The sequence below is a fragment of the Pelodiscus sinensis genome, chromosome 17 (assembly GCF_049634645.1).
Source record: "Pelodiscus sinensis isolate JC-2024 chromosome 17, ASM4963464v1, whole genome shotgun sequence".
In the NCBI taxonomy this organism is placed as follows: Eukaryota; Metazoa; Chordata; order Testudines; family Trionychidae; genus Pelodiscus; species Pelodiscus sinensis.
Window position 1 is genome coordinate 14,905,841 of NC_134727.1, and position 26,668 is coordinate 14,932,508.

Genomic DNA, 26,668 nt, shown 5'->3' on the forward strand with positions numbered 1-26,668 from the left:
CGAATCATTGAACCATAAAACAGTCACTGATCATAGGCAATAGGATCCCCTGAGAGGAGAGGAACAACAAGAGAAGAAGTAGAAGGAGGGGAACACTGACTCTACAGCATGCTCTCCCTTTTCCTTTGGCTTACATAGACACTCTTCCACCTGGCAGGAGCTTTTCAAAAAATGGAGTGCAAGAGGGTTTAGCTTTTTCTCCTTCCCATCCAACAGACTTTCCATAGGAAAAGCTGTTGGGAATTCATTTGTCTGAAGCAGAACCTATAAGTGTAGACTTCCTTCCTGCACCTGCTGATGTACATTCATCAAGGGAACAGTGTTGATGGCAGCACTGCTATTTTAGGGCATGTGTAGGCAGGGGGATCTTTGGAGATCTATAGGTTGGGGTGGTTGAACCTTTGGCCCATTCTACAGTTGGAAGTAGAGGCAGAAGAGTAAGTAGGAAATACTGCAAGTGGAAATTGTGTTTTCTGTTCTCTATGCAGGAACTCCTATGAGGCAGGAGACTACAGCTTTGAATTTCCCCTGAGATTTATCATTTAAAGGGCTAGTGTATTCATATTTTCAATGGCTGCTCAAATAATTTTCGCTTCTCAAGCACCTTTCATCTGTGATCTTTCAGTGCTTTATAGGTAATAATTATTTACGCCTCAACACTGTGTGAGGCAGGAAGTATTATGCCTAATCTGGAGTAAACTAAAATATGAAGAGAGAAAGTGATTAGATTAAAGTCACACATAATTTAAGAATTAGCTTTAGTCCCCATCCATCATCTCAGAACAACAGTGATTCTGCTGGGACATCACATACGTACCTATCTCTACGTCATTTGGTCAGGAAGAAATAAGAAATTACTTGTAAGGCAATTCATTTTTTTCTAATAAAATTAGAAAAATGAATGCAAATATTTAGGGCAAGCTCTTCAAGTGCTATTGATCTAAAATGATAAACAGATCACTGGTGTTAGTACAGAACATTAGGTTTTGCTTTCAACTTACAGAACAAATTGGAGCTCTCAGGTCCTTATCCAAGGAACGGGAGCACTAGTTCTTTCTTTCAATTAAACACAATTATGTTTCTAAAACCAACTTTATGCTTACCAGTTCAGGTCTGTTGGCCTCAGTATATACCACAGAGAAATTATTTAAGGAGTTTGTCTTTAGGACACAAACTGCAGTTTCTGTATGAACTTAAGGCAAGTACAGAACATGGAGAATTATAAATGGGAAATGGGAAACCCAGAAACTATGAAAATGAGAAGGCAAAGTGGGAGAAATGATTTATTCATACAAGAGGAAATTCACCCCTAGGTAGGGTCCACTCAAAGCCTTTGAACCACTTAAGTATTTCCGTGGGAGACAGATACATCCACTTCAGTGTTATATTGATCTTGTGTAGTTTCCTCTGAACAGGGTGAATTTTGCCCACAATCGCTCAGACATAATCATACGATCTTACTTCTTGGGGGGGGGGGGAACTTACTTAGAATGGATGTTCACAGGCAATTAAGACACGTATGGAAAACCTGATAGGAAACAGCATTTAATAATACTGTAGCTGTTTCTTCCCCTCTCACTTTCCACCTGTCACTGAGAGTGGGGAAGCAGCTGGCATAGAGGCAAAGGTATCTGCAGCAATGCCAGTCTCCATTATTTCAAAGGCATAAGCCAAGCCCTGAAAAATCATGAGTTTGGCTGAAAAATAATAAATGCTGGGTTCTTTTTGTTTTCTGAGCCTTTAGACTGCACTTACTTTATGTTTTCAATTATTGTCTTCCAGCCAAGAAGGCTTAAAATAGAAAAATTAAATTACATTTTAAAAATAGAAGAGTCTTATTCTGTGTTTGCACAGCACCTACCACAGGAGTGGTCAAGATCCAGCCTGTGGGCTAAATCTGACCCAACAAGCTGTGGGATCTGACACGTGGGCTGTCCCAGTGAGCAGGGCCAGCTGTAGGAAGTGCGGGGACCAATTCAAGCTGTTTTGGCAGCCTCCCACCCCCCAGGATTTTTTGAGGAAAAAAAAAAGAAAAACACACCACCCACACAAGAAACCACAACCACGCACAAATATCACATCAGAAGTAGGTCTGATCAAAATGTATATCAATATAGTTGAACATTTAAATGCCAATTTTTTCAATGAAGTTTAAAGTTTGATTTTTAAAAAGTTACCAGAGAGCGTTGCAGTTTTCTGTTACATTGATTTACTTTTTAAATAGCAAAAATGGAGTCTTAGTTAAGAAAGTGTCAGTTCTGTGGTCAAATTCCAGTCCTTAGTGATTTCAGCACCAATGAGGTAATATGGTACCTCACCACCATTGCCTCCTTTGCACTGCCCTTCAATACACTGCCTGCATGTTGAGTCCAAGGTCAGTCTACACTAGATTTTATCAATGATTTTTGCTCAAGCGATCACTGAGACAAGACAAGGACTCTCAATTGATTCTAGTCAGCTCTGCCTTTAAACACTGGGGCTACGTCTAGACTGGCATGATTTTCTGCAAATGCTTTTAACAGAAAAGTTTTCCCGTTAAAAGTATTTGCAGAAAAGAGCGTCTAGATTGGTCCCGGAGTTATCGTTATAACGATGCGCTTTTGTGCAAAATCGCGTATAGATTGGCGGCGCTCTTTTGTGCAAAAGCAGAAGCCTGGAACCATTTTGAAGAGGGCAAAAGGGCACCAGCCCTTTCCGGGGGTGGGGGCTGGAGCTCCTTTCAGACATGTGCTTAAAGGGGTCTGCTCTGTGGTTTAGGACCTCTTGCAGGGACTGACAGACATAGCAGGTTTGGTGGTTGCCCTCTGCCTTTTGGACACCACCCTTTTGCCACCTAGTGCTTTTTCCTGGTTTTGGTTTCTTGTGCCTTGCTTAGTCTTCCATGGAGCCACGGGTGGCCATGTGCCTGCTCTGGCCCCTGTTGGCCATTTTGGAGTGCCTGCAGCTGGTGCTCCAGTCTGGTGCCCTGGTGTTCCAGGACCAGGAGGCACAGACTGCTTTGGACTCCCCCACCAGGGAGGCCATGGCATCCCTACCCCACTGTGGAGAGGCCACTCTGGAGACTGGACACCAGTATGGACTGGTGGGACTGGCTGGTCCTTGGGCAATGGGATGACCAGCAATGGCTCCGAAATTTCCACATGCGAAAGCGGACGTTCCTGGAGCTGTGCGCCTGGCTCACCCCTGCGCTCCAGAGAGCAACCACCCAGCTGCATGCACCCATTCCCGTGCGGAGATCGTGGACCTCATCCAGGTTTGGGGGGAGGCCTCCAACGTCCACGACCTCCGCACTAGGCACAGGAAAGTGGCCGTCTAGAGCAGGAGAGCTGCCAGCCTGGCCACCAAAGGCCACATGAGAACCCAGGAGCAGGTTTGCATGAAAATCAAGGACGTCCAGTGAGACCCCGACCCTGAGCCCTGAGCTTAGAACATAAGAATGGCCATACTGGGTCAGACCAAAGTCCAACTAGCCAAGTAGCCTGTCTGCCGACAGAGGCCAACACTAGGTACCCTGGAGGGGATGGACTGAAGACAATGACCAAGCCAATTGTCTCGTGCCATCCATCTCCAGCCTGCCACAAAGAGAGGCCAGGGACACCATTTCTACCCCCTGGTTAGTACCACTCCATGGACCCAACCTCCATGACTTTATCTAACTTCTCTTTAAACTCTGTTATAGTTCTAGCCTTCACAGCCTCCTGTGGCAAGGAGTTCCACAGGTTGACCATTTGCTTTGTGAAGAACTTTCTTTTATTAGTTTGAAGTCTGCTACCCATTAATTTCATTTGGTGTCCTCTAGTCCTTCTATTATGGGAACTAATGAAGAACTTTTCTTTATGCACCCTCTCCACACCACTCATGATTTTATAGACCTTTATCATATCCCCCCTCATTCTCCTCTTTTCTAAGCTGAAAAGTCCCAGTCTCTTTAGCCTCTCTTCATATGGGACCTGTTCCAAATCCCTGATCATTGTAGTTGCCCTTTTTGGAACCCTTTCCAAGGCCAAAATATCTTTTCTGGGGTGAGGAGATCACATCTATATACAGTACTGAAGATATGGCATACCATAGTTTGATACTTCCCCTCCTCCTTCTTCCCCTGGCTTCCCCGTTCCAGCTCCCTCCTCCCAGGTTTCCCCCTCCCCTCTTCCACCTCCTTTTCCCAGTCTCCCCAGAGGTTAATCCCCTCCCCCCCAGTTTTGTTAAATAAAGAGAGTTTCTATTTTTGAACACACGTGTCCTTTATTTTTTACATCAGGAAGGGGGGCTAGGGAGGGGTAAGTGGAAGGAGGTGAGGGAGGAATGGGGTACGAGCCCCCAATGGGGAGGACTGGGGTGGCTCTGCGGGCTCCTCATGGTGGAAGCTCTCCTGTAGCCCCCCATTGACTCCCCCGGATGGCAGCCTGTGGCAAGTGCAGCCGGGCTGATAGCCGAGTGCTGTAATGTGCCGAGTGTAGGTCTAGATGCACTAGTTCGAATTAGCTTAGTTCGAATTAACTGATTCGAATTAAGTTAGTTTGAATTAGTGCTGTAGTGTAGACATACCCTAAAAGAGTATCATAAGGAGGAGGAAGAAAAATTGTTCTGCTTGGCCTCTGAGGTTAGGATGAGAAGCAATGGGTTTAAATTGCAGCAAGGGAGATTAGGTTGGACATTAGGAAACACTTCCTGCCTGTCAGGGTGGTTAAACACTGGAATAAATTGGCTAGGGAGATTGCAGAATCTCCATCACTGGAGATATTTAAGACCAGGTTAGACAGACACCTGTCAGGATGAACTAGGGCAACTCAACTTTGTAAGCTCCAGGGGCCACACTGATATTTACAGAACATGCTGAGGGCCTCAACTTACGTGTGGTCACATATGTAAGCAAATATATACAAATAGCTTCTCTCACACTGACAGGAATGAATACAAAGATTAAGGCAAGACTACACAACACACAGGCCCCATTTAAATCAGTTCTGCTGATATTAATAAAATGCAATATTTACCTGATTTCTACCCATGTGAAAGCACTTTTCATGAGCAATGACAGTCCAAGAATTTATCTACTAAAACGCATTTCAACAGAAGATCATTACACGAACTACTTTTTTGTTTCGGCTCCCACTCGCCGGCCACGTATTGATCCCCACATAAACCCAAACTGCACCACGAGGCACAAACAAACTGGCCATGGGCAGCATACCAAGTTATTAATAAATATTTTATAAACCTTTACCATTTCTCTCTCCTGCTATGTCTCCTCTCCTTGCTCCATCATCTCCCCTGGTGCCTGCTGCCCCCCAACTCCTCACCCTCCTCTGCTGTCCTGACTCCTGCTCTTCTCACTGCCCTCAGTCCTTCTGCAACCTGCCCCCTCTCCACCAGCCCTTCTCTCCCCCCTGTGCCCACTCCTCGAGTAGCCCCACTCTGATCATGTGAGCTACCCCTCCTCATGCCCTCTTCCAACACCTCCATCTACACACCGGCCCTGCCTCTCTTCTCTGGTGCTTGTCCCTCCCCTGCAGGTGTCTGCCCTTCTGCTTCACCCCCCAGGAATCCCCTGGCACCTGCACCTTCCCTTAGCCCTGCACCCTCCTGGTGCCTCTCCCTTCCCTTACTGCCTCTGTCCCCTTTGCCCTCTTCCCCCCCCCGATACCCACCCCCTCACCACTCTCTGCCCCATTCCCCTTCTGCCCCTCTGTGCCCTCACACATGCCTTGCTCCATCTGCACTTTTCTCATGCCCACCCCTTCTTTCAAGCCTTCTCCCAGCACCTCTATCCTCCAATGCCCTTCGCTTCTCCTCTCCTCTCCCAGCATCTCCCTGTTCCCTCTCCCACTGACACCTCCCCTCCTGCTCTTTCCCTCATTGTCTACACTTGGCCCCCTGGCATTTGTCTCTTTGTCCCTGCTGTTGCACAGCTCCCTTTCCAACCATTGTTCTTGACAGACATCTCCCTGTTCAGGGCAAGCAAGGAAACCCTGGCACAGCTTTTCTAGGCTTGTGACTTTTGCCTTGCTCAGTATGTAACCCCCTTATGTGCCAATTTGGCTTCTGTGCAAGTAACTGATTCATTGTATGGACCAGTGTTTCCGAAAATTGGTTAACTTTAAAAAATTCCTATTTTTCCAGTGATAAAGCCAAAACATCAATAGGAAATATAATGCCCCCCCTTAATTCCTCCAAAAAAACCTGGAGTTTTCCCAGCCAGCTCTATCTGTAAGAATGGAACCGCATTTCCCCAAGTGTGAGAAGTTATAGTCTACCTAGTAGAATTTTTACTTGGAAATAACATTTTTTCATATCGTTTTCATTGGGAAGTAGATTTTGGAAGAAACTAATGGATACATTGATTTATTAGTTGCAGGAACTACTGGTCTTCCTTGCAGTCAGTAGAGCAGAAAATTGAAGGATTAGAACACAGTCAATTGCAATTTGTGCTAGGGTGTAAATCAAATCACAGCTCCCTAGAAGCATATGTGTGGAGGTGGGAGCAGGGTGATGAATAGATTCCAACTCTCTCAATATGGAACTCCAGGACCTGGGGAATAGAATCCCATTCACTTGGGCTCTGAACCCAGGACTCAGCTATTGTTGCCATCCGTATGGTATGCAATGTTGTTGTAACGGTATTGGTCACAACATTAGAGATACAAGAAGGGACTAACTTCTGTTGGTGAGAGAGATAAGGTCTGGCATTTACACACAGCTGGAACGAGGTGTACAGCTAGTTCGGATTAGGAAGCCTAATCCGAACTAGCTAGTCCGTGCCGCGTGTGGCCGCGCGGCACGGGGTCCGACCTAGCCAGCATTTAAAAATGGCGCCGGCCGGCTTTATGCAAATGAAGCCCGGGAAATTCAAATCCCGGGCTTCATTTGCAACTCTGTATGACTACATTACCCCCCCCCCCCCCCCCAGTTCGAACCAGGGGGGTAGTGTAGACATACCCAGGGTGTCTAGATGTAATCAGGACCCCAGTATGCTGGGCATTCTAAAATAAACTATAAATACCACTCACTTCACATGCAATTTTCATCAGGAGACTTCAAAGCATTTTATAAGGGAACCAAGCATAAACTATTGTTTATTTTACTGATGGGGAAACAGAGAAATCCACCCTGAAGAGAGAGACTTAGACTTTTCCTCACAAGGTTGCTCACTATCCTGCAGCCTGTGGAATACCTCCCCAAGTTAGGAACCATAAAATTCAAAAGATTAAAACTTCTGTTGATATTTTTCCATGTACTTCCTAACCTATATTCTTGAATAGGCCTTCATATCCTCTGTAGAAGACTGCTTTATGGCCAAACAGATGTAGTGTCTCTTCAACTCCAGCACCCTCTATCAACAACCAATAATAGCAAGCAATGGTTTGACTCTTCTCACAACTCAGCCCTCCACTCAGATCACTTGTAATCCCAACCTTTCCAGATGAATTAAAAAAAAAAAAAAAGCAAAATAGGCTAATTATCTAATGGCATGTCTTCATCCACATTCGTGCATCAGGAGAGCTTTACATCCTTTACCTTGGGGGCAGATAGGAGAACTCTGGCCTGCTCACTCTTAGTTTTAGCCAAGGTTTGCTTCCTCAGATGTACTGTCATAGAGCACTTGGTTACTTGAATTTCCTACATTCATTAACCTCCCAGTCCCTCTTCAAGAACAGCTCATTCTAGTACTTACTCTTAGAACAATCCAGGCACTCACTTTACTTCCTTCCATACTGCATCTGGTACCAAATCCTTTTCAGGTTTTCAAATACTAGCCCATCTCTAGCTGAGCTGCAGCCTTTTACCCCAACTATTGCAGCTTGTTAGTCAAGTAATTAGCCACAAGTGGAAAAATAATGGCACTGACTCTATCCATTAACCATTTGGTAACTGTTGCAGTACAGTCTACTCCCACTCTGAAATGTGAAAGTCTCACCCAATAAGAGGGTGAACAGAGAGGGTGTGCGGAAGTAACCTCGTGGTGATCGGGAGAGATCTCAGATGATTGGAAAAAGGCAAATGTAGTGCCCATCTTTTAAAAAGGGAAGAAGGACAATCCAGAGAACTACAGACCAGTCAGCCTTGCCTCAGTCCCCGGAAAAATCATGGAGGGGTCCTCAAGGAATCCATTTTGAAGCACCTGGAAGACAGGAAAGTGATCAGGAATAGTCAACATGGATTCACAAAGGGCAAGTCATGCTTTACCAATCTCATTAGCTTCTGTGATGAGGTAACTGGCTCCATGGATATGGGAAAATTGGTGGATGTGATATACCTTGACTTTAGCAAAGCTTTTGATATGGTCTCCCACAGTATTCTTGCTAGCAAGTTAAGGAAGTATGGATTGGACAAATGGACTGTAATATGGATAGAAAGCTGGCTAGATTGTTGGGCCCAACAGGTAGTAATTAATGGCTCAATGTCAGGCTGACGGTTGGTTTCTAGCGGAGTGTCCCAAGGATTAGTTCTAGGGCCGGTTTTGTTCAACATCTTTGTTAATTACCTGGATGAGGGGATGGATTGCATCATCAGCAAGTTTGCAGATGACACGAAGGGAGAGGGAGAGGGAGATACGTTGGGGGGCAGGTATAGGGTCCAAAGTGACCTAGACAGATTAGAGGACTGGGCCAAAAGAAATCTGAAGAGGTTCAAGACAACTGTAGAGTCCTGCAATTGGGACGGGAGAATCCCAAGCATTGTTACAGGCTGGGGACCGACTCCACTGAAAAGTGCAGCCCTTAGCCACTTATCAAAATCTTGGAGTGCTCCCCCCCATAAACAATTATTGTCCACTCTGATCTACACTGAAAATTATGTTCCTAAGGCAGGTAACCAAGAGGTGACATGTCCTAGGTTCCTTTCATGCAAGGGATAACAGATGCTTATCTCTCTTTCTGTGTACAGGATGTTGTGTGGCTCACAGTGGATGTTCGCTCATATGAGTTTTCAGTGTGTGTGTGTGGGAGGGGAGTTTCCAGATCTCAGGGATCTCTAAGAAAACACCAAAACATAAGCCATAAGTCTAAAAAATCAAAAGGCAAATAAAGAGCCCCAAATTTATTATAAAAAAGTCATGATTTTAAAGCCAACTTCATAATGGTAAGCAGGGCATCCCCTGACTTCTGGGGACACATCTACACAGCAGGTCAAAAGTCGAATTAAGCTCCATAGCTTCAATTACGTAGTTGAAATCGAAATAGCTTAATTTGGCTTTTGGCACTGTCTATACAGTAGAAAATAGAAAGAAGAAGACTCTTCATTTGACTTCCCTTACTCCTGGTGAAATGAGGGTTACAGGAGTCAGAATAAAAAGTCCTCCAGCTCAACATTATTTCAAAATAATGGCTTGCTGTGTAGACACGCTCTTCATTATTTCAGAATAACGCCAGTTATTGCAAAATAATGCTGCTGTGTAGATGTAGCCTGTGTGATTGCAGCTGGCAAAAGAGTTAAGAACATAAGAATGGCCATATACTGGGTCAGGCCAAAGGTCCATCTAGCCCAGTATCCTGTCTTCCAATAATGGCTAATGCCAGGTGCCCCAGAGGGAGTGAACAGAAACAAGTAATCATCAAGCGATCCCTCTCCTTCACCAAATCCCAGCCTCTGACAGAGGCTAGGGACACTGTTCCTACCCATTCTAGCTAATAAGTATTGATGGACCTAACCTCCATTAATTTATCCAGTTCTTTTTTGAACCCTGTGAAAGTCCTGATCATCACAACATCGTTTGGCAAGGAGTTCCACAGGTTGACAGTGCATTGCATGAAAAAATACTTCCTTTTATTTTAAACCTGGTACCTATTAATTATCATTTGGTGACCCTTAGTTCTTGTGCTATGGGAACAAGTAAATAACTTTTTCTTTATTTACTTTCTCCATACCGGTGTGTCATGATTTCATAGACATTTGCCATATCCCCCTTTAGTTATCCCTTTTACAAGTTGAAAATCCCAGTCTTATTAATCTAGCCTCATATGGCAGCCATTTTTAATTTCCCTAACCAGCTTTTTGTCCTTTTCTGAACTTTTTCCAGTGTCAAACTATCTTTTTTTCAGATTAGGCAACCACATCTGCATGCAATAGTCAAGATGTGGATGTGCCAATGGATTTATATAGAGGCAATAAGCTATTCTCTCTTACTCTCTAGCCCTTTCTTTATGATTCCTAACATTCTGTTTGCTTTTTTGAACTGCTGTGGCCTGTTGAGTGGGTATTTTCTGAGAACTGCCCACAGTGACTCCAAGGTCTCTCTCTTTAGAGGTAACAGCTAATTTAGTCCTCAGTATTTTATACCTTATGGAAGCATCTGACGAAGTGGGTCTTTGCATATGTGTGTGCATCTGACGAAGTGGGTCTTTGCCCACGAAAGCTTATGCTCCAACACTTGAGTTAGTCTATAAGGTGCCAGAGGACTCCTCACCGCTTATGGCAGCAGTTGCTTTTCTTGGGTCCTGAAGTTGTGAGGAAGCTTGCCATTCACTGACTTTACTCCCCAGTCCCAAACTGCCACGCCAAGCTCTCACTGGCACTACAATGCATGATTAGATGCACATTATTTTCAAATATGATTCATTCATCGCATGATTGACATAAGGAATTCACGCTGGCCCCGACAGGACGCTTGGTGAGCCTGTTGTGGCGGGCGCTGCTGCAAGCACGTGCTTAGCAGGTTCCCGCGCGCTAGCAGGCGCAGCTTTCCCGCGGGACACCTTCTGCCTCCAGCGCCCGCCGCACGAGCCAAGCCCCGCCTCACCTGCCAGTTCCCACCAGCCTCACCGCGCGCGCGCGCGCGCGTGTGTGTGTGTGTGTGTTGGGGGGAGGGGGGAATGGGGACTACATCCCCCAGAGTCCTGCGGGTGGAAGCCTTGCGCCTGCGCGGACGGTGTTGTAATCCCCGCGAGCGCTGCTGCTGCGGTTGCATAGAGCGGCAGCAGCCTGCTGCAGTGCATAGGGACTCGGGGCAAGAGGACACCGGGGGAGGCGGGGGGGAGAGAGAGGCTGGCGCAGGGGCAGGTTGCGTAGCTGTTTTTCCTGCATGGTGCCCCCTTGGGAGGGGCATCTACGGCCCGTCGTTCCCTCCGACTTGTAGGGCAGGGGCAGATCCCCCGGTGGCTGCGGCGTTCCCGCTGCCGCAGCATCCGCAGGACGTGGGAGCAGGACAAAGGCTGCTGCCCCGTGTGAGAGGCACAGAGGAGGCAGCCCGCGGAGGTAACACGTTGCATTTCTCAGGGTCCTGAAGTCGCGTAGCGGTGTTAGTTAAAATAAGGGAGACCCAACCTGGAGGCTGGGCTTGCACGGTAGAAGGATATTTAAAACCCCAGTTACACAAGCAGGTGGGGGAAGGGCTAGAGCCAATAGAGGTAAAATCAGTGTAGAGCACTTCTTGTCCTCATCTGATCAGGTGAGAGAAGTCTTCCAGGACTTCTCCAGCTGGGATTCATTCTTCCCGTCCGGTCTCTCCTCCCTCCCCGCCCCCCCCCCAAAAAAAAACTTAGAAGAGGAAAAGTTTACTCAGAAAAAGCAGTTAGTACCCTAAAAACTAGCCAGTAATGGTGGCTGAGGATAAAGGTGCCACTTTATCTTAGGGGAAGGAAGCAACAATAGTGTATGAAATACTTTATTAAATTGGAGAAGCTCCATGAAATTTTAAATGCCTCCTCCCTCCCTTGTCCAGCACAATGCTGTGCAAAACTCCTTAGAAGGATTTGGCAATGTGTCATAACTGGCAGAACCTACAGGTTCTAATCAGAAGTTTCATGGTCTTATGATGACTCTGAATAACTTGTATTTTTGTCTTTGAATCAAACTGGTGACTATGCTTTATTAGAGTGTTGCCAATCAAAGACAAGAAACTAACACTAAAATAGCTATGAAAAACTGATGGCACTGGTTTGATTTGTACAAGCTGCTTGACTTATTTAGTTGGTTCCTTTCCTTTCTAGAGTTGCCAAATCCCTCTCTTCCACACCTTTGCATGGGAAGAATGAGGTTGGAAGAGCAATGGTGGAAAGGGGAGCTTGCAGCAGACATTCATCAGACTCTGAGATTGAAGGTTAGACTTTAATTCCCTTCTTTGACCTTCCCTGTTTTCAATTCATTAAAAATCTTTAGCAGCCCCATCAAGCATTATAAGGAAAACAAATGTTTAATCTCTGACTGAACTGGTGAAGACAGTTACTTAATTTAATCAAAGTAGAGGCTTCTGGTAACACTCTGTTCTATAAAAATGCTTTAATCATAATTTAGAATCTGCAAAAACTTATTTACAAGCTAAAAAATTAGCTTGTTTTTGTTCAGCAGTTTTAATTTAGGCAAGCTGGTGATGATTCTGTGTTAAATGAAAAGGAGATACTATTGCCTATGCTACTCACAATCAAATAATTTTAAGGTCTGAAGAAGTAGCTCTATTTGTTTTCAAACATACAAAGTAAGAGGCAATTTTACTTCAGACACTTGTTCTTGTTCAACTGTATAGGGGATGAGAAATAGTATAAATACTGACTGTAATTGTCTGCTTTGATAGGAAGAAAAAAGCTTTATATTAAAATACATAAAGAGCAATATTTAGGTGGTATTAGAATCAATTTATGCTGGGCATTGTCTTGTCCTATTAATTTGTTTAAAGTGCTTGTTTTGAGCAGGTAGAAATAATAGCATTGTTCATTTACATGTTGCACTTCCTTAACTATACTTCAGATACTAAATCACTAAATTCATTTGGCTGCATAACATGGAAGAAGATCACAGCAAAGATTAGCTATCTGCACTTTATTCCCTTTCAAGCTACTCTTTAAAAAAATTAACACTTTGGATATTCTGCTACTTTTTGTCTTTCCCATAGCCATGTAAAAATAATTACATCAGGTGACTTAATCATGATCAGATTTTTGCAAGTGAGTTGTTTGTTCTCTTGCTGTCATGTTGTGGGAAAGGTCCTTGTGATTCTGAAGTGGGATGGGGAGGGATAATTGATGCATGTAATTTTAGATTAACGACTTTTCTTTTTCTTGTAAAACAAAACATTGAACTTATTTATGAAATTACTTAAAACTAATTTTTCTATATTAGCCCCCTTGTCCCCAACGAAGTTGATTCAAAGCTCAGGAAAATGAGTTTTACCCCACACGAGCTTTTAGGTCCGAAGACTTCAGCAGCCACTGAAAATTCTATTTGATCTAAAAGCTTTTTACTGAAGCCCACGCTATTTGCTTTGTGAGTTTCTTCTGAGGCCTGCATAATTTCTTTGCCATGTTTACCCCTTGTATATCTGGCTTAGACTTTATCTTTAGAAAGAGTATACTTTTGGGACATAGTTGCATGGACTGTGTTAGAATGCTAACACCTTTTCTTTGTTTGTGTACATAGATACCAGTTGCTATAATGGGAATAGGTTTCATTGTTTGAATTTGAGGGTTAAACTGCAAATGGGGGAAATTGCATTGTTCTTTTCCTTTGCTACTTTATTTGTAAGGAAGGCATGAACTATCCTGTATGTATTCATGTTTTTGCATTATTTTTTCAGATCTTGTGTTAGAAGATTCCGGTTAAAAATGTTTAAGAGCTCAGAGTATATGTTAGGAAGGAAAAGGGCTGTTGCTATGTACAATTTGGAGTCTAGTGGCACCTTAAAGACTAGCAATTTTGTTATGGCATAAGCTTTCGTGAATTGAAACTCATTTCGTCAAATGCATGAAGTGAAAGAAAAAACAAAATAGGGGTACAGAGATGGGAGTGTTTACATCAGAGGTAATTCAACAAGGGTGAGTTGGGATTGGTCCTGCTTAGAGCAGGAGGCTGGACTCGACCTTCTGAGGTCTCTTTCAGCTCTATGGTTCTATGATTCTAAAGTGAGAATATCTAAATTAGAAAATAACTTATTGTCCCTATTCAGACCCTCTTTGAAATCTGTTTACAATTTGTTGAGTCTTTTTGTTGATGCCTTTAACGTTTTGGAAAAAAGAGTCATTGAAATGAATGAGAGCATATAGTAAAACACTGTCCTTTAGCATAACTAACAAAATGAGTTGATATACATGGTATGTAAGTGGAAAAAATTAACCATAAACCTCTACCTCCCCACAACTCTTTCAGGCTTTCCTTATATGTAATAGAGAGCCCCTTTTAATAAAAAAAATAAAATAAAAAAAAAGATGCCAACCCATTTTTTTTTTTTTAAATTGCACATTTCCCTTAAAGGGAAATGTAAATGCAGAATTCCGAAACTCTGCAGTATTGATATGATGTTGCCTGCTCGTGCTTTTGGGGTATGAGTTTGACAGGAATCCTTCCTTTAAAAAATATAAAAGTAATTGTAAAAAATATAAAAGTAATCATGGCGTATTTCTGGTCACATAGATGAAGCACATCTGATTTTGTTCTGGAAGACTACACTATGTTGAACTACTCAGTGATGGGGAATTCTGCAACAGCAGCACAGAAAAAGAAAAGCAAATTTATTTAGTCTTACTTTTCTATTTCAATTAAGATTGCTGTGAGTCTTAATGGAATGGTATGGTGCTATGTTTTAGACAATGGTAAAGCAGATGGTGTTGCCCACAAAACCAAGTCTCCCCCTCCTCCCTACCCCCCAGATCTCCGAGGAGTTTTCTAAACATTTTCAGTACTGTTGTCTGGAACAGCATGTTAATCTGGTCATGGATGGTATGTGTGTTTGAGATGGGGGAAGAGGAAGAACACATTAACAGTCTAATCTTGATCTGAGCAGGTGAGTTTGAGAAGAAAACAAGCAATGCAAAGATTGCATTTGGCAGTGGGGGAAAAATGCACTTTATGTATCCCATGACTTACAGTACAAATTTTTTAGATTATCCCCTCATTGGAAGAATATACTTAAAGTTTGTTTTTAATAGGGGAGAAGACATTTCCTGTTTCAACAACAGAAGGATTTCTGATGGGAAACTTTCTGAATTTTTTTTTTCAACTTGTTTTAAAACAAAATGTGCTGCCTTGCAGAATTGTGCCGTGAAGAACTAGTTGACGGTAGCCTGTTGACTAGTGCCCCTCCTCCCCCCGCCTCTATCAGAAAGAGGCAGCAAGGCAGGGGAAGAGAAGGGGGTACTTCAAACCGGCAGCGCCTCACGAAGCCTGGGCCCGAGCCTGGGGCCAGACCCCAGGCTCCACACAGCGCTGTCACTTTGAAATGCTGCATGCAGCCCAGGGCCAGCTGGGGTATACCCAGGCTACACGCAGCAATTCAAAGCGGCAGCGCTGTGGAACCTGGGATCAGCTGGGGACTCCCTGGGCTGCAGACAGCACTGCCGCTTTGAAATGCTGCAAAGTGCCCAGTGTCACGCTCCTTGCAGCGTTTCAAAGCAGCAGCACTATATGCAGCCTGGGCTCAGTGGGGGAGTCCCCAGCTGACCCTGGGCTCGACATGGCGTTTTCGCCTTTCAAAGGCAGAGGCGCCCTATTGACTAATGGAATAGTTGATGCAAAATGCATCGACTATTCAATTAGTGAATGTCGCAATTTAACATCTCTATGAAGAACTGCTTGAGGCAGTAGAAAGGCATTGGTGGAGTGGAAGGCAGCCTGTCCTGTATTCTTCAATATTCTCCTCTATCCTGCCTGCCACTACCAGAAAATACCTGAATGATTTATTTTTAACATTTAATTCTAATGTCAAATTAAACTACCTGCTGCTGCCTGGTATACTCTGCCGGGTGGGTTGAGTGTATTACTGATTAAAAGTATAGAAGAGAACATTGAAGACTACAAGGCAGGCTTTCTGCCTTCCATTCCACCAGTGCCTTTCTACCAGCTCCAGCAGTTCTTCAGGGCACAATTCAGTAATACACTCAACCCACCTGGCACAGTTTGTGCTGGTGCTCAGGATCTTTTGGTAGCCTGTGCAGTGTAGTCAGTAGTGGAAGGACAATGTGCTAGTAGCCTGACTTGAATTTTAATTCCTTCAGTTTGCAAGAGGCTTTTGGAACCTGTCAGATGGGTAGAAGATCATAGAAATTGTGCCCTCTGATGCATAAGTGTGTGTAAACATGTACCTCTGTTTTAGCAGTAATTAGTACAGGTTGCACCTCCCTAAACTGGGACACTCTCATCTGGCAACATCATAGATGTTGCTGAACGAGAGAGCCCTGGGAGAGGAGGTCCAGCAGCTGAAAGCCCCAGACAAGGCTGGTGGTAGTGAGACTGGGCATCAGTAGCCCAGCAGTGGTAGTGGGGCGGGTGCAACCCAACAACCTAGCTGGACTCAGGGCAGCTTGTGCATGCCAGCCTTGCAGTGGGGACAGAGCCGCGGCAGCCTGGCCACGGCAGTCCCACAGGAGAAGCCCATTTGGGGCTGTGGCAACAGAGCCGGGGCCATGGCAACCCAGCTGGGGCTGTGGCAGATCAGCAGCTGGATCAAAGCCATGGATTCGCTGGCAGCAGGGCCAGGGCTGGGTGCTGCTGTGCCAGCTGCCATGCTGGGGTAGCTATATAGCCCAGCCAGCCAAAGGAGCAGGAGATGGGAAGGGGGAGCAGGCTGAGGGGGCCAGTGGCGGGGACCTTCCCTGGTCTGGCAAATTCCTTGATCCAGGACTGCTCAGTTTCCAAGAGGCTGGATCTGGGAGGTCCAACTCATACTCTAGAAAGAGGAAATTAAATAGCAAGTTAGCATTTTCCTTGCACTTAAATGCCTAACGAGGAAAAAATCTTGTTTTGGAAACAGAGTTCTGGTTGTCTCCCCCCTCTCCCCGTTTTTGTGGGAATGTTGGCTTTCCTCCTTCCAGGATATGCACACTTCCGACAATTTAAAAGTTCTGTAGATCTTCTTGTATTTCCTCCTCTATTCACCTCTTGCATGACTTTTTTGAAAGCAGTATGAGTAACAGCAGGGATGAATTTCACAAAGGCCATTGAGCGTGCAAGCTTTAAGAGTTTGAATTGTAACTTAATCCTTCAAAGGCAGTCTTAATTGCTTTGCAAATGAGTGGTCTATGGTCTTTCTAGCCAGGTGGCTAGTTGAGAAGAGAGCTGGTGCCTTCTAAACAAAAATTTTTACTATGTCTGTGGGATAGAGATTTTGCTCTAGTTAGAAGTTACTCCCCCAATGAAGAGTAGGGTTGCCAAATGGTTTCAACAAAAATACCAGACACATTTGACATTACATCACAATCTACATTACATCTTATTTAGAAAATACCGGATGTTTAAATTTTCTAATTTATATTTTATCAATTTGTTTCCAGAACAGAAAGTTAAATACTGGACTGTCAAAACCGGACACCTGGCAGTCCTAACTAAGAGAGAACCCTAATAGTATTTCTGACTAATTGTTTTATTACTATAAAGCAACAGGTTTATGGACACCATTCCTCAGTAAAAACACACCACCTCCACCTTTCTCCCAATGAATGGGGAGGGGAAATGTTTCCAGGTATTCTTTACACACATTTTCTGGATCCCTTAAACCAGTGGTCCCCAACCTTTTGGGGCTGCCAGGCACCTGGGGGTGGGGCCGGGCATGTGCCGCGCGTCCAGGGGCAGGGCCACGTGTGTGCCATGTGCCTGGGGTGGGGGCCACACATGTGCTGCACGCAGGGCCGGCTCTAGGTTTTCTTTTATTGCCCCAAGCAAAAAAATTTTTGCTTCCCCCCCCCCCCCTCCCCGCTGCAGGACAGGCACTGAGGAGGAAAGCACCCCTTTCAGCTCTTTGACTCCCACCATGCCCTCCAGCCAAACCCAGCCTACATCTTGTCTCCCCTCTACACACATCCCCGACCCCACACATCCCAACCCCACCCACCCACTCACCGAACCCAGTTTCCACCTCCTCTCCCCTCCCAGGCAAACTCGACCCCTCAGTGACCAGATGCAGTCTGCCCCCTTTCTGTCCCCCCACCTGATCCACCCTCTCTCTTCCCTCCCAGCCAAACCTGATTTTCCTGCCCACCAATCCCAGTCCGCTCCCCTCTCCCACTTCCCTCCATTGACCGAACTCCAACTCCTTTCCCTCTCCCCGCCAAACCCTCATGTCCCCTCTCCCCAGCACGCGTGGAAATGTTGGCGCACCCTGAGGGAGGGGTGAAAGTGGCACGGGTCCCCCTGGGGATGCGCGCGGACACATCCAGGAAACATAAAGGGCAAGGCCAGGGACACCTCTCTCCCTCGCCGCTCCCCCTCCCACCTCCAAATCTCTGAGCCGGGGCAAGCGAGGCCCCCTCCAGCGGTTCCTCGGCCTCAGACCAACCAGATCGGGCTGCAAAGTAGCTCTTCCCTCCCCCTAGCCTAGGTGCCTCTGCTTGAATCATCCTGGCCCAGGCAGGGCCTTCCTTCTACCCGGCCCCACCAATGCTGCAGCTCTCCCATCCCTCCAACCAGCACTGAAGTGATGTCATGGTGCCTCAGCCAATCATGGCAGGGTTGTGAGCACAACTTGCCCTGTGCACCCTGCCTGCAGAGGGTGGCTCGCTGCTGGCCCATCATGCACTCTGCCACCCCTCCCATTGCCTTGGGCAGCCACAGGGAGGCCCGCGTCAGGCAGTAAGGGTTAGGAGTTCTCCGACCAGTGTCTCTCAGGGGCGGCTGGAATGCCACCCCTGGCAATGTGCCACCCCAAGTACGTGCTTGGTTTGCTGATGCTTAGAGCCAGCGCTCGGCGGGCGCACCTAAGTGCCTCGGCAGGTGCCATGGCGCCCGTGGGCACCACGTTGGGGACCACTGCCTTAAACACTTGGCTTCCCTGTACTATTAACTAATCAAAATCTTACTACACGAGGCCATAGTAATTCATTGTTTCATGTCTGTAGCCTCTTAAATACACTTTTTGCCTGTTAATTAATAGGTGCTTTTTCTTTAACTTATAGATGTGTGGCACAGATAATTGAATTCAGCATTGTAACATCACAGCTTAGTAAATCAGACAATTGTATTTTTTTTGTTTGGGTTTGTTGTCCAAAGGGTAGCAGGCCACTAGGACAATGAAAAAGGCAATGTAACTTGATTTTTGGGATCCAGCATATGTATCTATGAGATGCTATTTATCTCTTCAGTTCATCTTGATAAACCGGAAAAAATGTCAGCATTCACTTTTAATATGCCCCTCTAGTTTAAATCAGTTGTAGAATGAAAGTAAGCATAACCAGCAGTGAGTAACTGACAATGTTAAAGCCTCTGAAGGGATTGTCTGCTTAGCAACAAATTCCCACTTTAAAAACTCCAGCTTTTGAAAGTTGTAACAATAGCATTACTAGCTTTAGTTTGTGTTTATAGTATAGACAGCAGCATATGAATGGAGCAGAAAGGAACAGGTGTCCTAATAAATTACGTCATTATTCCTGATCTCTCTCTTTCATCTTTTCTTGAAAGTTGGAATTTCAGTTTTCACACTACTTTCTTTGATCCTGCTTCAGATAAGATGCTGAGCATTTCAATTATTTGAACTGAGTAAGGAAAATTTAATGAAACCCTCCCATGTGTTCTACTTGGGTATTTTAGAAAGAGAAGATTTTTACTCACAGTAGCAATTAAGCTGTCCTTCAAAATTAAAATATTTGGTAATATTGTAATTAAAATGCTTGGTGTGCAGTAGGGCTGTTTAAAAGCAGTTAATTAGGTACCCAAGTAACTACTGAAAGGCTCAGTGGTTACAGGATTACATGCTGCGGGCACTGCAGTATAAAGATTATACTGCAGATCCCTCAGCACAGCACATGGGAGACGGCTCCCAGCTCCACTCCCAGGAAGATGGCTGCACTGTGGGCTCTGTGGTATAAGCTTTTAGGCTGGCTCCTGGTGCACACTTGCTCCCACCTGAAGGCTGGCTGCTATCCTGTGCTGCTTCCTCTGATATGGGGAACCAGCTGCTGGTCCAGGAGCCAGTGTGTAACTTATGGTAACCAATATGCTCATGCTTCTTGGTTAACCATTCAAATGGTTATACTATTACATCCCTAGTGTGGAATGCACTCAAGCACAAATAACTCCACTTACATAAGAACGGTCTTTCAACTCTTGTCTGTGTTCTTTAATAGGCTATAAAAATATATTTGTGAAAGGCTAAGCAGTGGTGTCTGCAGTTTTAATTGCATAAATGGAAAGGAATTGCTATTGGGCAGCAGTCTGGCAGTACAGTAGAAAGATGAAGTAAAAATTACACATGTGATTTGAAGTAGTTTTTCTTCTGGATGAAGGAGGGAGGGATGGCAATTCTGAAGTTGTCTTCTCTGAAAGTGAGTACCTGAACTGGCAACTTCTTTCTAAAGGTGAGGTAAGAATCTGTAGCAGTGGGTCATTAAACGTGGATTCAGTCACCTATTGGCTGACCTTGGACAAGACATGTCCCTTTTTATGAATCAGTTCCTCACTTATAAAATGGGGATGACGGTCTGCTGATGAAAAAGAGCTATCTAAGAGCTATGTGATTTCCTATGTCTGCTTATTTTGGTTTACTCATGTTAGCTTTATTGGCTTGGACATGCTAGAGCAATTCAGCTAGTATGCTAGGAACTTTTAACTAAATTTTGGAAAATTCATCTTTCGGCTTTTTTCCCCACAGGCTGTCTGAATGTGAAGGTCTATCAGGAAAAACCTAAATCTGCAAGTTTGATGAGGAGTTGAGAGCAGTGGTTAATTTGTAACAGAAAAAGGTGCTCCGGCTCAAGCAATTTTTTTCTCACTTAGATGATGCAACAACCAGAAGTGCTGGGGAGAAGAGGGGATGAGCCCTGTCACAGAGACATAACACGGAACATCCCTCGCCCAATGATGCCATTTGAAGTCAATAGATAAGAACCACGTGTTTGCTTTAGAGGCTGGTTTGTTTGTGAGGTTCTTCTGAGTTTGCCTTTGAAATAATTTATTTTTAATTAAATAGCGTTTGTCTGTCGTCTTGCACCTACTGGTTTTAAAAATACTTAGCATTGCTTACTGGATGTGGAAAGTTCTGGTGTACTCAACTTCGGACAACTTGTGTACTCTTCAAAAAGAGGTCTCCGCCATCTTTTTCTATTGTAGAAGGTACTTGGTAGCGCTGAATAGATCTTATTTTTTATAGCTTTCTTGGTAACTGGGTGGCACACTTCACAAATTGGTAAAGGTGGTGGTTGAACATTAGCTTGCACGCAACTGTATCCATTATTGGATTCTGTTGAAGGAGGAAGAATGCTGGCCAGTAACCTTGCCAAACAGTACGATAGGATCTTCCATTTCAAGAAAGCTGTGTTTTTGACACCCTCTTTAAAGGATGACACAAATAGATTAGTGTCCCCCACAGTCCTGTGCTTAAGTGAGGCCAATGGGGATGAACCCAATTGAGACTCTGATCACACAGTCTTCTAGAACTTAGCTTGGTTAGCAATGGGGAGTGTGGAGAATACTGATAAAACTTGTTTAATGGAACTGATGGACTCGGGATGTTAAATTTAGATTAGTTAATCGACTAGTCAATGGGATTTCCATGGACTATTTCTTTAGTCTAGAAGTCTAAAATGAGCAGGGGACTCCCTTTTGAAATGTACAAGAACCCCAGCTAGGCCTCTTGTACATTTCAAAAGGAAGTCCTGTGGGGAGCACGGGGCCAGCCGGGGACTCCCCGCCTTTAAAATGTACAAGAGCCCTGCTGGGCTCTATGGCTACGTCTACATTGGCCCCTTTTCCGAAAGGGGGCATGCTAATTTTCCAGGTCGTAATAGGGAAATCCGCGGGGGATTTAAATATCCCCCTCGGCATTTAAATAAAAATGTCCGCCGCTTTTTTCCGGCTTTTAGAAAAGCCGGAAAAGAGCGTCTACACTGGCCCCGATCCTCCGGAAAAAAGCCCTTTTCCGGAGGATCTCTTATTCCTACTTCGAAGTAGGAATAAGAGATCCTCCGGAAAAGGGCTTTTTTCCGGAGGATCGGGGCCAGTGTAGACGCTCTTTTCCGGCTTTTCTAAAAGCCGGAAAAAAGCGGCGGACATTTTTATTTAAATGCCGCGGGGGATATTTAAATCCCCCGCGGATTTCCCTATTACGACCTGGAAAATTAGCATGCCCCTTTCGGAAAAGGGGCGAATGTAGACGTAGCCTTATAGGTTTCAAAAGCAGAATCGCAGCAGAAGTAGCAGGAGCAGAGACTGCTCCAGTCCCTGCTCGAGCTGTTTCCTGTTGTGCCTCTACCTGCCCTGACGCATATGGAGATGGTGCTGGTGGGAACCGGCTCCTGCTCTCCTCTCCCCCCTCCCCACCCTCCGCCTGCTTCCGTTGCCTGTCTCTGCAACAAGGGGGGAGAAGAGGGGGAGCTACTAGTCGACTGTCCAATAAGCTACTGCTTATCGGATAGTCGACTAGTCTCTTAGGGTATGTCTACACTACCCCGCTAGTTCGAACTAGTGGGGATAGTGTAGCCATCCGCAGTTGCAAATGAAGCCCGGGATTTGAATTTCCCGGGCTTCATTTGCATGAAGCCGCCGGCACCATTTTTAAATGCTGGCTAGTTCGAACCCCGTGCCGCGCGGCTACACGCGGCATGGAGTAGCTAGTTCGGATTAGGCTTCTAATCCGAACTAGCTGTACTCCTCGTGGAACGTAGGCTTCCTCATAGGAAGCCTAATCCGAACTATCTACTCCGTGCCGCGTGGCTACACTAGCCGGCAACTGCGGATGACTACAGTACCCCCGCTAGTTTGAACTAGCGGGGTAGTGTAGACATACCCTATCATCCCTATGAAGGACTAAGTTAATTTCAGGTGACATTAATGTTTCTCTGCCATTTTGATTCCATCTATTCTACATCAAAAGATCACTTAGTTATGATAAGACTAGAAGTCATGTAGAAAGTATATAGTTGTGCCCCATAACAAGGTTAAAACCCTGGACTGTCTCCCTAATCTGGTTGGAACCTATCTACCCTACAGCTTTGAAAGGATATAGCAGTAGCACAGCTGTAGTCTGTTTTGCCCTTGCCTGCATCATGGGAGGGATTTTCATGCACATTCCTGTCCTCTGAACAAACACATACTACTAATTTATTCTGAAGTGTCATTGACCTTTCAGTTTATCTCTGCCTCTTCCCGTTGGGGGAGCATTGTAACCAGAAAAATCCAAAAGCATCAATCTGTAACCACTAACAAGCTTTCATACATATAGTATCTGACTTTTAGCCTTACTGACCTGTTCACTAAACTACTGCCAACTGTCTAATCGTAGAAACACTTACCAGAACACTTCTGTAAATGTTTTGTAACATAAAGGCACAACACTACCCTTTGTGCAGAAGCTGAAATTTAGTGTCAGCTGTAGGAGACAGCATGCTATCCATTGCAGAGCCCCCTCTTGAGTTTGTAAGGACTTGTTAGCCCTTTGTAAATAAGCTTTCAGATTGCACTTAATATTAAATTAGGCATATACAATTTTTTTTAAAAAATTTAACCGTGGAACCGCTAAAAATTGTAGCAGTTACCCCCCCCCCCCCCCCCCCCCCCAGCAAAGTCTCGTGGGAGCAGGGTCAGCAAGGGTTGTTGCCGGTCCCACTCCAGGGAAGGAGGCTTCCTGCAGCAGGGCAGGTGGGGAGCTCCTTCAGCCCCTAGCTGGTTAACCATTTGCATCCCTAATGGAAATACTGGCCAAAAATTGAAAGTTTGGAAGATAGGTAGCATAAGTTAAACTAAATTAATGTGTGCGCTTCCCCCCCCCCCCCCCCCAGAAAAAAAACTCAAAAAGCAAAACCAGAACAGAAATAAAAGATCCTTAACTTTTAAAGGTCTTTGTTCTATTCTCCAAACACTTCCTGATAAGAGGATTGTTTATTAGTGTCAACTACAGAGGCTCAACTAATTTTCACCCCTGACTTTTAGTGCTAATGCTCTATGCAGAAATAGATTTCAAAGAGGCAAAATAAGAACCTCTTCCTTGGACGAGTTTTTTTTTTTTTTTTTTTTAAATCTTATCCAGCTGAGGAAGTTGAACTGTTATGAGGGTGAACTTTTAAGGTAAACTTATGTAGGATTTTTTCCTTACCTGTAAACTATAGGCATTCCTGCTGTTTTAGTTGGCAATAGTCTTAACTGTATTATCTGACACACATTTTTCTTGTAAAAAAATCTGAGGATGCAGTGCAATCGACATACTGTGAAAAGGAAAAGCTAGTATACAGAGAACTACAAAAAGAAATTGAAGACTTTTTGGCTCCCTGATTTGATTAAACTATGGGAATCATTATTATTGGTTTTCAGGCGTGGCTGAGGCACTGTGTAGGTTTAGGCAAGTTTCCACTGGGTTAAATAGTTATTTAACCCAAACATAATTGTAATTGTGAAACAACTGCATCTTAGAAACACGATACTGAAGCAGTCTTCTTTCAAGTATCACTCTTCTTAATCTGTCATCAGCAAAGATGAGACAGATGCTATCCTTCGATTACTTCTGCCTAATATTGTAAGGAAAAATGCATGCACATGTGTATGCAAGGTTCCTGCAAGGTTCCTTCCTTTTCATCAGGCTTGTCTGTGCTCACCTAGCAGGATTGGGTAAACTATGGTGGAGTCTCAAAGAAGTTCTGGTTTGTGACTTAGTTGGAATCCCCTGCTGCATCTGCCTCACTTTCCTGTTTGCATCAGGGATCTGTGTCTCCATCTCAATGGAGGTATCTGTGCTCTATAGGATGCTGATGAGGTCTCCACCAAGTATGGCATGTTATAAAAGCAGCTTGTGACTCCTCACCAGGTCTATTGTGGAGAATGGGAAACTGTCGGACAGCTGCTGAAGAACTGCTTGGATTGACCTGTCAAACAGTGTCAGCAGTTGCAATAGATTTACCTGTGATTCCATGGCATTTTACTGTTACTATAATGGGGCAATCAGAACTCTATAGTTCCTGTCTGCTGGCCCCTCTTAAAGCTGCAGGCACCCATCACAAACATTGGGGCAGGAAGCTTGCTCACAGCAGGTGCTTTTGCTGTGTGGCTGTTTGCCACAACATGGCAGAGCAGGAAGATGCTTGAGACTACCCCTCCTCCTCTTCCCCCTCCCTCCCTGCCCTTCCAGGGAGCAGCCAGCGCCATGCCCAGCCTGGGTCAGCCGCTGAAATAGCGACCCTCCTCCAATTGTGGGATGAGGAGGAGTTGCTACAGGAACCCCAGGCCAACTGCAGGAATGAGGACATCTTCACCTGCATGGCCACGTCCCTGATGGAGTGAGGTCACACTGCCCGTACCATGGAATAGGTCTGAGCCAAAGTGAAGGAGCTTCGTCAGGGATATGTTCAGGCGACAGAGTGGAGGGCTCGCTCAGGGGCAGGATCCCACATCTGCCTCTACTACAGGGAGCTCCACCACATCTTGGGGATGGGGGGCAGGGCAACCCTCTTGTCCCTCTATCGTGGTGGACTCCGGCCTGGATCAGCCTGTAGTCCCGTGGCCGCAGCTCGTCCCTAAAGACGAGATGGAAGGGCAGGTCCAGCCCCAGACAGAGGAGGATGAGGAGCAGGACCATCACCCTGGGCTTGAAGCCAGTCCCTGCCGAGGCGGACTGGGAGAGATCTCTTCAGGTACATTGGCGCGCACAGACAGGGTGGGGAAGGTGGGCGCATGGGACGAGGGGCACAGTGTCACGCAGGCTGGTCGGCCAGCACATGCTGCTGCAGTCTGTGCACGTGCAGCCATGTGCAGTGGGGGGGCATGGCATGCAGGCACAGCAGCCAGCCCCTCAACATGACCGGGAGCCTGCTGCCAGCCTCATGCGTGGCCACACAAGTCCTGCCCCCAGGGGGGAGGGGACACACCCAGCTGCAAGCAGGCTAGCTGCAAGGGCACAGGCACCACCCCACATGTGCCCTGAAGCACAGCACACAGTACATGGACATGCCTGTACATGTGAGTAAGCTGCCGCTCCCACACAGCACAGTGAGTTGCAGCTGTGTGCGCACACCCCAGGGAGGGGCAGGCTGCATATGGCTCCTCTGCTGCCCATCAGGGATCCTGCTTTGGCCACACACTTCCCTTGCTTGGCTGGCCACTGTGTGGGGGGGAGAAGGGGAGGGAGAGAGGGCAGCATGGTCCTCTTGCCACCTCGGGGCCCCTGTGACACAGGGTGTGCTGTGCAGGCCAAACATGGCCTTGCACCTGGGACATTTCCCTCCTATGGGCTTCGAACTGGTTCTGTTGCTGCTCACAGAGGAGGGCACAGCCACAGGGAATGCATGTGCAGGAAGCACTGATGGCCCCTCCCTCTGTCTTCTCTACAGCTGGACCAGCCAGGACAGAGGGCCGTGCCATGCCACTGCAGCCACGTGCCGCTGTTTGGGGGACGCGAAGATGAGCCAGGCATGGCAAGGACCTCATGTGCCAGCACATCGGTGTCATGCAGTTCATCCACGGCACCTTGCCACGCAGGCTGAACGCCGACCTGGGGTGGCAGCAGCAAGCCTGGAATGACCTGATGGTGCACTGCGACACCTTGTGTGGCATCCTGTCCCGCATGGGGGAACAGCCGCCTGCTGCTGCAGCTCCTGCCTTCCACCTTCCTGCCCCCCCTTATGCCCATTGTCCATCTGTCTGCCCACCCTGCCATGCCTCTCTCCTCCCTCCCCATGTCATGCCCCTCTACCTGCCCCTCCCCTGACTGACTCTGCCCCCGCTCCAGTTGCCCCTCCTGCCTACCCCTTTCAGGTCGCCAGACATGCCTAACCCTGAAGAGGTCTGCGTACCCCAGGTAGCTCTGCAGGCTGTCCCACTACTCCTCCCAGTCCTG

General features: G+C 46.0%; 1 protein-coding gene across 2 annotated transcripts in view; it reads left to right on the plus strand.

The window, feature by feature from the left end:
* The first annotated feature begins 10,867 nt into the window (after positions 1–10,867).
* CCNJL (cyclin J like) overlaps positions 10,868–26,668 on the plus strand; it is a 59,326-nt gene continuing 43,525 nt past the window's right edge. Inside the window, exons 1-2 of one of the 2 annotated variants that reach the window (XM_006137145.4) lie at positions 10,868–11,190; positions 11,925–12,034. In XM_006137145.4, the coding sequence (XP_006137207.1) occupies positions 11,983–12,034 (52 nt within the window). In that variant the 5' untranslated portion in view covers positions 10,868–11,190; positions 11,925–11,982. The remainder of the gene's footprint in view (positions 11,191–11,924; positions 12,035–26,668) is intronic. The other variant, XM_006137143.4, reaches the window with a different exon arrangement.